This window comes from Balaenoptera borealis (genome assembly GCF_965194805.1).
Source record: "Balaenoptera borealis genome assembly, chromosome: 1".
Lineage (NCBI taxonomy): Eukaryota > Metazoa > Chordata > Mammalia > Artiodactyla > Balaenopteridae > Balaenoptera > Balaenoptera borealis.
This window is the reverse complement of record NC_138860.1, coordinates 191,847,810-191,857,689: the sequence shown is the minus strand read 5'-3', so window position 1 is coordinate 191,857,689 and position 9,880 is coordinate 191,847,810. Positions and strand designations below refer to the sequence as shown.

General features: G+C 55.9%; 1 protein-coding gene across 1 annotated transcript; it reads right to left on the bottom strand.

Moving 5' to 3' along the window:
• Nucleotides 1-355: 355 nt before the first annotated feature.
• On the bottom strand, nucleotides 356-8,784 carry LOC309610488 (UPF0688 protein C1orf174 homolog). The gene is made up of 4 exons (XM_082353445.1): nucleotides 8,637-8,784; nucleotides 2,655-2,765; nucleotides 1,419-1,907; nucleotides 356-970 (listed from the first exon to the last, which is right to left on the bottom strand). Exons 1-4 carry the CDS (start codon nucleotides 8,649-8,651, stop codon nucleotides 857-859), a joined length of 729 nt encoding a protein of 242 aa, XP_082209571.1. The 5' UTR covers nucleotides 8,652-8,784; the 3' UTR covers nucleotides 356-856.
• Nucleotides 8,785-9,880: the final 1,096 nt, after the last annotated feature.

The window sequence follows — 9,880 nt, the reverse complement described above, 5'->3', positions numbered from 1 at the left end:
AATGTGTCACCAGGCGCTCCTTGAGACAGGGGGAGTGGCAGTGTAGCTCTGGCAGGGCAGCTGCACTGGGTAACACTGCACCACGGAGGAGAGCGCGGTGTCGCTGGATGCTTGGTCCCCACACCACACAGGGTGAGGAATGTGCCAAACACCTACCATCTCAGAAATCCCACAGCCTCACAAGCGGAGGGGCCGTGTCCCTTCCAGCTCACAGCCCTGCGCTCTCAGCTCTTGGCGCTGGTTAATGGGTACAAAGCTGAGCCAGCCTCGCACGTGTTAAGACAGGACAGGATCTGTTTTCTCCACTTGGCTGTCCAGCATTTTAGAAAGGAATATGGCTCTAGGGACATAAGCCTTCTTTAAAAATATTTTCAAAATATATTTTATTTATTTTCCATATGGATTTTGCTGAACGTCCAAGGTAAACGTGAGCTTCATATACAGAAATAAAGGAGAGTTCTTTAAGAACTGGGATTGAATCAGTCACAAGACTGATCAAATTTTGATTATGGAAAATAAACTTGCACGTTATCAAAGCTAAGCTTAAGAGTTTCCTTTATAGAGCTATCTCTCGTTTACGAGAGAAGTTAGCTGGAACCACCACCACGTGGGTACAGATGGGAGAAAATGCATCACCGCGGAAACAGTAGCTTTGCACGCAAAGGTCTTTTAGTTCACGTGCGCCAGTCTCCCCGCGGGTGCGTGGCGTTGTGCGCTGACCTTTGTGGGTCAGTTCTGAATTCTGATTAGAAGCGTGGACTCTTGGAGATAGGTTTGGTATAAACGTCTAACGTGCTGAACTGGGAAGCGGTCAACGGTACTGACGTGCCGAGGATCAGCGTGTGCGTCTCACCCTCTATGTGTCTGCGCCGTCGGCATCATCGTCATCGTCGTCTTTGGCTCTGAAATGCATTTTCCTGAATTCGCGTCTGCTCATCGAAGGGCAGGATGACGATGCGGGCGGGAGGTCCTTGGAGGGAAGAGAACACCTGCTTCAGGCACGGGTTGCCCAGCACGGGCACCCGTCTCCGGGCTCTGGTCCCCCCATCGTGGGAGCGTGCTCCCCACCGGCGTGATGGAGGGAGAGAGGAAAGACTGGGTTCAAAGCAAAAGCAAGCCCGGCAAATGCGGGGGAACCGCCCAGGGAGCCACAAACCCCGGCCACGACTTCACACCCCGCAGCAGGGTCCAGACTCACGTCGGCCAGCCCGCCCACACCCGCGCTCGCTATGGCAACGGTTCTCAGCTCCGTGCGGGGGATGCCCCACATCAGCAACCGTTTTGTCCTCTCCTCCCGGGTTAGAGCTCTTACTGCGTTTGATCTGCACCGGCGGCACTCACACGTGTGAACTGGGGCCGTGAGCAGGCGTGCGGTCTGCTGGGGGCTGCCTGCCCAGGGGAGAGGCCGCGGGCGTTACCTGCATGAGCTCGACGTTTCCGAAGAAGCGGCTCACTGGCATCGGCTGGTTGCTGTCGTCGTCGAGAAGGACGCTGTTGTCCATCTGCAGCGGAGGCGTGTGGCTCTGCTCCGGGTCCGCCGCCGCCCCGTCCCTCTCGGGGCAGCCACCGTCGGACTCTCCTCCCGCGGGGGCCCCGCATCTCGGCGGGGGCGGCCTGTCCTCAGTCTCCGCGGGGCAGGCGTCACTCATGGCCCCACAGTGCCCCCGGGGGAGTCCTGCGGTCCCCTGAGGAGCGGAGCCGCTGGCTTCCTTTCCTGGAAGCCTGGCCCTGTCCTCGGCCGATGCCAGAGGCTCGCGTTTACCCGGGGTCTCGGGGGGCGCTGTGGGCGCAGCGGTGCTGTCACTCTGGGGGATGGCTTTCTGGAATTCTGACTTCACAAGATGACCTTTGTCGTACTTGAACTTCTTGGACGTTCGCCTGTCGGTGGCTTTGTGTGATGAGGAAGGCTGTCAGGAGAGAAAATGCAAGGGAAGACCAGACACGCTGAAGGTCACGAAGCAGATGGCAAATAATTAACAAGCCTCAACCCCAGAGGCTGGCAATCCTGCTTACAGCAAACGACGTCACTGCTGGAGCCACAACTTATAGGACAGGGTCCTTCCATTGTCTGCTGCCAAAAGGGCGGAGTGCAGACTGACGCTGTCCCCCGAGGGGTGCCCTGACATGTAAAATGATGACCCCAGACCCAGCTTCCATTCGTTTCTGCTGGGCTGTGAGCTCTGAGGAGGCAGGACTCTCTGTTCCATGGCAGGAGCGGGCGCTCAACAGGGCCGTGAACTTGACTCGGCGCAGCTCTAACAAGCGGCGCCCCAGGAGGGAAACCAGGCCAGTTGCTGCTGCGAAACCAAGTCCAGCCAGACCGCCGGGCTGCGGCTCAAGGGAGCAGCTCCGGAAGCCGGGACCACCGGGCCACCATGGCTGCAGACACGGGGTCCCCTGCCTCCCCGCCTGCCCTTCGGGGTGAGCAGCATGGCCTGTGCCAGCGTCACTCAGGCTGCCCAGCAGGGGCCGCTGAGCCCACAGCTCTCGGTGGGTGGGGCGCACGGGCACCGAGGGCGGGTCCTCCTCTGATGGTGACAGTGCCGTGACCTCGCCTCTGGGCTGTTCGCCACACTCAAGGCTTTCTAACGTGACACGTTTCGTGGAAAGGTGGACACTCAGTCCAGTCCTGTCTCCGAGGGGCTGAGGCTCACCTGACATGCCGTCCGGGCAGACGTGGCGACGCGGGCTTCCTGGGCCGAGGCCGATGTGGCCAAGCAGCTCCGGGCTCGGAGGCGCGCCGATGACCGCACTCCACCTGCCAGCTGGGCCAGACCAGAGGCTGGTCAGAGACCCCGAAGATGGCCCCTCCCACCCCCATGTTTTTATCGACCATGGAAAGACAGACACCGTGGCCTTTTTTTGTTTTTTTTTGGCTGTGCCGTGTGGCTTGTGGGATCTTAGTTCCCCAACCAGGGGTTGAACCCGGGCCCTCACAGTGACAGCGCCGAGTCCTAACCACTGGACCGCCAGGGAAGTCCCGACACCGTGGCCTGAATGTGCGAACCTGCACAAAGCTGGGTGGAAGGTGCTGATCTCCCATTTCCATGATCCGGGAAGCGTGCATACTCTGTCCCTACCTCCCGTGTTTTTAGAACCTCCATTTGTGAGTAAATAGATGTTCAGTTAACTGCAGGTGTTTAGAATAAGCAGCCTGTATCCTTGCTCAGAAGGTTCTTGATAAAAGGTGAAAAAGCAAAAGCTGCCCCCGCCCAAACCCTCTCTTTGAAATCACAGGGGAGCCTAATCCCCTCAGCTTAAAGGAGCTCTAGCTGCTGTCGGACAGGCCTCGCTCAGCACTAACAAACCAGCCCACCGCCATCTCACGTGGAATGCAAAGGAAAGTCTTCCAGTGACAAGAAAGGAATTAATTAAAACAATGAAACTTACAATCATCTTATTTAGGAATAATTTTAGGTTTTCAGAAAAGCAGCAGAGGTGGGAAGGGAGTTCCTGCCCGTGCCTCCCTCAGCTTGCCTGCAGCCAACAACCTGCTGCATCTGTCAAATCTAAGCTCAGCATTGACGCGACAATTCACCAATTCACGAAACTGGGGCTTCATTTGCATTTCACCTGCCTCTCCACTGACTGCTCTCTCTGTTCCGGAATGGGGGCCACAGACACTTAGAAAATAATACATTAAGTGCAAGTGAGAACTTGAAAGTGAGAGAGGTGGGTGATAGGGAGGAGGGCGTAGCGGAGGGCAAGCCTGACAGCCGTTGTCACAGTGGCCAAGACCTGGGGGATGAGGACGGGGCCGGATGGGGGGGCAACATGCCCAAAAGTGGAGAAAAGAGATCCACAGCGAGAACAAGGCACTCCAAGCCAGGCAGGACCCGCTGATGTGGATGCCCCAGGGCTGGGCTTCGCTCAAAGAGCCCAGGCAGCAGTGTGGGCGGTCATACCCAAGGAACTAAGCCTAAGAGGTTACAGAATATCTCGTGTGGGGACGGCACCGCACCACCCAGTCTCCCTGGAGCTCTACTGCTGCCATGGTCGGGAACAGACATTCTTCGCCCCGGAAAGCCACGGACTATCCTCTCCTTCCCGTTACAGTCCGACTCCAGATGTTTCGATGCCGGGTCGTGCCAGGCTCCCTCGTGACAGCGGCCACCATCCCTGAGTGTCAACACACAGGCGCTGTGCTCGTGCCGAGCGGCTTTAAAAGGAGCAGCACCCCACTGCAGATGGGGACGACTCGGGAGAGGACCCTGCCGAGGTCACACGAAGTGATGATGTCTGGCTTCAGAGCCCCTCCCCCTGCTCGGTCACCAGAGCCACCCGCATGGAAGTCTCGGCTGCTTGCAGAGGGACTGAGCAGAGAGCCTGCCGTCCGGCTCTGGGCTGTGTGCCGTGCAGGCCCTCTGCCGGCAGCAGGGCGCTTCTAGACGCTTTGTACTGTAGCCCTTAAAATCTCGGGGTGCCACAGCTCCATGGGTGGGCTTGTCACCCCTCAGCTTTCTGGGCCCCTCTGCAGAGGTGAAGTCGGTGAGGGTCTGGCTGAGGCCCAGGAGCTGTGGTTACAGGCACCTGAGCAGGCCACCTGCCATCCTCACTAGATTTGCGAGAGTCAACTCCAGTGGCATTTGGCTTTAGTTTACTCGTGGGTAAAACTACCTCTAAGGCCCTTGCTCCAACATGTCAAGAATCAATTACATTTTTTTCTAACTTGGAGAACCGTTGCTCTTCAGTTAGGCAAACTGGTTGCTTCCACGTAAACAATCCCTAAATGAAAAAGTCCCCATCATTGAGGACTTCCTCCTTCCAAGCAGACTAGTTAAAGACTAAAAGGGCTGGAAGAGATCAACAAAACAGCCAAGAGGTGCTCCACTAACCCTCCCCCAGTGAAACTGGTGAAGAGTATTAAAAACAACCATTTAAAACCTTTGCAAATGGTCCTATAAGCAAAGAGCAAAATGAAGAAACAGGTATTCTGGTGTCCCAACTCCAAGCGGCCAAGGTCAGCACACAGGACACCCTCCCCCCGCTCCCAGGCAGAGGGCTTTCTTCCCAGGGAAGCAGGACGGCAGCATTTCTCATTCTGCCCTCACCCCACCTGTTGTGAGGCTAAGTCTCCAGCAAGCACGGTTGAGAGGAGGGGCTCCCTTCTGCCGAGGCCCCACTCGTGGAACAGAGGTTCCTGCCTGGGCAGGGCACTAAGGAGACTGGGGCGCCATCACCCTTGCCCCTCCTAGTGAGGCAGTGGTTCCAAGGCCAGGAGAGGCAAGTCCAGGGGATCTCAGGCTGCTGCCCCCCTTCCCTCCCCTGAGCACTCAGCTCTGAGAGCAGGAGTGTCACACAGAGAAGCCTGTCACTGTCCCCAGCTGGGGAGCCCTGGCTCAGATTCTGCCTGGAGAAGAGGCAGGCATCAAAACAAAGGGCTCTTAATCTCTTCCGACTTCATTTACAACAGAGTGTGGAGAAGTTCATGCCTAAGGGGTCCTCAAGAACAGTGGAAGCTGTGATGAAAGGCAGATGGGAGAAAAATCAAGATAAAGTGTAGGCATACAGTCTTCAGGAGAGAGCCAGGGAAAAACACAGCAGGAGGAGCCCTCCTGGGATCAGAACAAACATCAAACACTGATCTTAGAAACTACTCCTTCAAAGAAGCCAGAATGCGATTGGATTCCTTTGTAGAAAATTTATGCTCCAGGTCATCGCTGAAAACGACTGAGCAATCAGCTGGCAACTAGCGAAGTTCAAGAGCTGGGTGTGGGGACTTCCCTGGTGGCGCAGTGGTTAAGAATCCACCTGCCAACGCAGGGGACACGGGTTCGAGTCCGGGAATATCCCCCGTGCCGCGGAGCAACTAAGCCCGTGTGCCACAGGTACTGAGCCTGTGCTCTAGAGCCCGCGAGCCACAACTACTGAGCCCGCGAGCCACAACTACCGAAGCCCACGTACCTAGAGCCCATGCTCCGCAACAAGAGAAGCCACTGCAATGAGAAGCCCGCGCACCGCAAAGAAGAGTAGCCCCCGCTCGCCGCAACTAGAGAAAGCCCGCGCACAGCAACGAAGACCCAACGCAGCCAAAAAAAAAAAAAAAGAGCTGGGTGTGGTCAGAGAAAGAGGAAGAGAGCCCCCCTGAAACCAGGGAGACCCAGGTGACTGTGGGCACACCCAGCACTGCCCCTGAGGAGCACCATCACAGCTTCAGCTGGGGGAAGGGAAACAGACTCCACTAGAATCCACCCCATCACTAAACAAATAAAAAGAACATTAACAGTAAAAAGCCTCAGGGTGGGGGTGGGAGACCAGTACCCAGAGCTGCTACAATATATTATCTAACATGTCCAGTTTTCAACAAAACATTATGAAACATGCAAAGAAACAGGAAAGCAGACCCACACACTAGAATAAAAGCAGGCAACAGAAACTGCCTGTGAGAGCGATCAGATGTTGGGTTTATCAGAAAAGGACTTCAAAGTAGCCATTATAAACGTGTTCAAGAACTAAGGGAGATCATGATCAAAGAAAGATTTGATGACATCACATCAAATAGAGATTATCAATAAAAAGATAGAAATTATAAAAAAGAACCAAATGGGAATTCAGGAGTTGAAAATTACAATAGCTGAAGTAAAAAATTCACTGGCAGGGGTGGGGGTGTGCTCAAGAGTAGATATGAACTGGCAGAAGAAAGAATAAGTGAACTTGAAGATAGACTGCTAGATTACACAAGCTGAAGAACAGAGAGAAATAAGAACGGAGAAGAATGAAGAGCGCCCCAGAGACATGGTGGAGACTATTAAGTGCAGCAACATACGTGTAATCGGAGTACCAGCAAGAAAGGAGAGAGAGAGGGGCAGAAAAAATATTTGAAGAAATAATGGCTGAAAACTTCCCAAATTTACTGAAAAACAACAATGCACAAAACAGCAATCTCTGTTTCTCTTTCTTTTTTTTCTTTTTGGCTGCGCCATGCGGCATGCGGGATTAGTTCCCCAACCAGGGATTGAACCCACGCCCCCTATAGTGGAAGCACAGAACCCTAACCACTGGACCGCCAGGGAATTCCCCAAACCCAGCAATCTCAAAGAACTGAACTTCAAGTAGGATAACTGCAAAGGGATCTATAAGCAGATGCAACACTGTTTAAGTGCTGAAAGTCAAAGACAAGGGGAAAGTCTTGGAAGCAGCAAGAGGAAAATGACTCCTTAGGACAAGGGAGCCCAACAAATAAACTGCTGATTTAGCAGAAACAATGGACGCCAGACCACAGTGGGTATATTCAAACAGATTCAAAGTTCTCAAACAAAAAAAACTGTCAACCAAGAATACTATATCCAGCAAAACTATCCTTCAAAAGTGAAGGCAAAATAGACACTTCCAGATAAACAAAAACTGAGAGCACTTGTTCCTGCAGACTCCTCTTACAAGAAATACTAGAGGAAGTTCTTTGGGTTGGAAGCAGGTGACCCCAGACGATAATTCAAATCCACAGAAAAAAGGGCACCAGTAAAGGTAATTACGTCCTCACGAGACAGTTTACGTGCATATTATTTCCTTCCCTTAGGTGATTTAAAAGACAGTCGCGTACACGTATGCGGTATAGGCAGCAATGCCCGTTAACAGCACAAAGGAGGTGCGTGGCAGCAAGGCTGTACTGGGCTAAGGAAATGACCACGGCTGGTAAAGTAATCATGACAGTGTACTATCGGGTTTGTAACATTAAATATTTACCACCACCAGAAAAGTGCGTTAAGGGAACAGAGTGCGTTAAGGGAACAGAGCTACGTAGGGGTAACATTTGTGTATCTCTCTGGAACTAAGCTAGTTCAATCTGAAACGGATTCTGCTAAGTTACAATGTACACGGTAAGACCTAGAGCAACTCCTGGGGGAAAAAAATAAAGGGTGAAAAAAAAATCAGTAAATTAAAACTCTACATTAGAACCAAACAGAAGTGTGAGGAAAGCCAAAAGTAAAACACGTGAACCCAACTACGTCAGTGACGCGCTAAACAATCCCTCAACAGGCAGAGACGTCAGACTGGGAAAGCGCAACCACGTGGGTCTTCAGGAGACACACTTTCGGGTCAAAGGTACCCCAGGTGCGGCTCCCAACCCCCGGAGGGCCCCCTCCCCAGGCAGGGGCGCATCCTGTCCCGGGCCCTCGCCCTGGTTCACACCGCCCGCCGGCTACCAGTGTCAGGAACTGGCGCCCCTCCATCCTCTCCACCCTCCGGGGTGGACCCCTCGTCAAGTTCCCGCACTTGGGCTGGCTGACCCCGGGCTCGGTTACCGGCAGCAGAGGCACGCGAACCCCGGACTGGGCAGCGTCAGAGCACCAGGGGTCCAGACCAGCTCCGGAGAGGGAGCCCCCCCCATCCCAGGACCTGATCTGGGAGCCCCCTTCCCAGGAGCGTGGCCTCGGAGCTCCCCTAGCCCTGGGGCGTGGTATGGGGGGGGGTGCCCTTCCAAGGGCGTGGCCTGGGAGACCCCCTTCCCGCGGACGTGGTCGGGAAGGGGGACGTTCGCTTCCAAGGGCGTGACCTGGGAGCTCCCTTCCGGGTGTCGAGAGCCAGGCAGAGGTCCCCCACCTCCGCCCGAGGCGTCCCGTGGCTCCCCCTCAGCTCCCAGAAAATTGGCGGCAAGAGCCCCCGCCGCAGCACCCGCCCGGCCTCCGCCCCCTCACCTTCCGGCTCCTCATGAGTGTGAGCGGCGCGTTGCCGCCCCCAGCCCCGTCGCCAAGCCCCAACGCCCGGCCTAACGCTTTCCAGCAGAGCAGCGACCCGGCCGCCCTCGGCTCGCGTCGCGGCGTCTGACGTCACCAGAATGCTGGCCAATCACAGCCTGGCGTCTCTAGGCATGTGACCCAACAAAGTCGCCGTTTTACGTAGCTGGCGGGTCGGACGGCAGTGTTGCGAGGAAAATCTCCCTTGGTGTTTCTGCGGCCGCCATGTTTAAGCGGGTCGGTGGCCATGTTTAAGAGGGGCTCCTCCCTTGATGGCTGTGCGGCCGCCATGTTTAAGCGGGGCGGCGCCCATGTTTATGAGGGGCTCTTCCCTTGACGGCTCTGCGGCCGCCACGTTTAAGCGGGGCGGCGGCCATGTTCGGAGGGGCCTCCGTTGCAGTCCCCGGCCACGCGCGTGGAGGCGGGCTGGGAGGGCCTGCGTGGCGGTCTCTTCCGCCCCGGTCCGGCAGGCGATTTTCCCGGGCACCGGCCTTGGCTTCTGGGCCCCGGGAGCGGTGCTGGAGTCCCTGGAGGTGGGCGCGCGAGGCCGTTCCCCGCCCTGGCCGCACTGCCCACCGATGCAGTGCTGGGTGGGCCGGGCCCGGGGCTGCACGGCGAACCCGGCCCGCGGGGGAACGGACGGGGCGTCTCCGGCCGCGAGCTCCGGGGGCGGCCGCCCTCGGGTGGATCCCCCGCGCTGGCCCGCACCTCGTCTCAGGCACGTGCGTCGGCGCCACAGGACCGAGGTCCACGGACGAGGCTGAAGCCCTCCCGGTGCTCGGGGCTCCGGGGCCGGGGCCGCAGGACCCTTTCGGGCCGGGGGGACACCAGCCTCCGTTCCCGCGGTGGCCCCCCTCCCGGAACCACCCTCTTTCTCATCAGGGACGCAGGGACCATGCGCTCTTCACAAATAAACAACAGTGCTGTTTCCTTTTGTTATTACTGTTTTTTTTTTTTTTTTAACAGATGAGAACATTTAAATCAGGCAGTTTTGTCAATTACGTTTTAAAATTAGAGTATAAAGGTTGAAATGTGTATCGCTTGAGGGTCCCTCCGCGCGTTCCCTGGCAGAGGCGTGATTCACCGTCTCTTCCAAAGGCTTCATGGTCTCTGCTCTGACAGAATGACTCCCTCGAAGCCTGGAAATACAGCCTGGAAATACAGTCGATGCCTCTTTTCAGTGCATAAAAAATGTGGGTCCTTCG

What these genes read in the sequence shown, in the direction of transcription:
- LOC309610488 (XM_082353445.1), bottom strand. An exon ending in CTGCCCGGACGGCATGTCAG is followed by an intron (nt 1,908 to 2,654) that starts GTGAGCCTCAGC and finishes CTCTCCTGACAG; the next exon opens with CCTTCCTCATCACACAAAGC. An exon ending in GAAACGTCGAGCTCATGCAG is followed by an intron (nt 971 to 1,418) that starts GTAACGCCCGCG and finishes CTTCCCTCCAAG; the next exon opens with GACCTCCCGCCCGCATCGTC.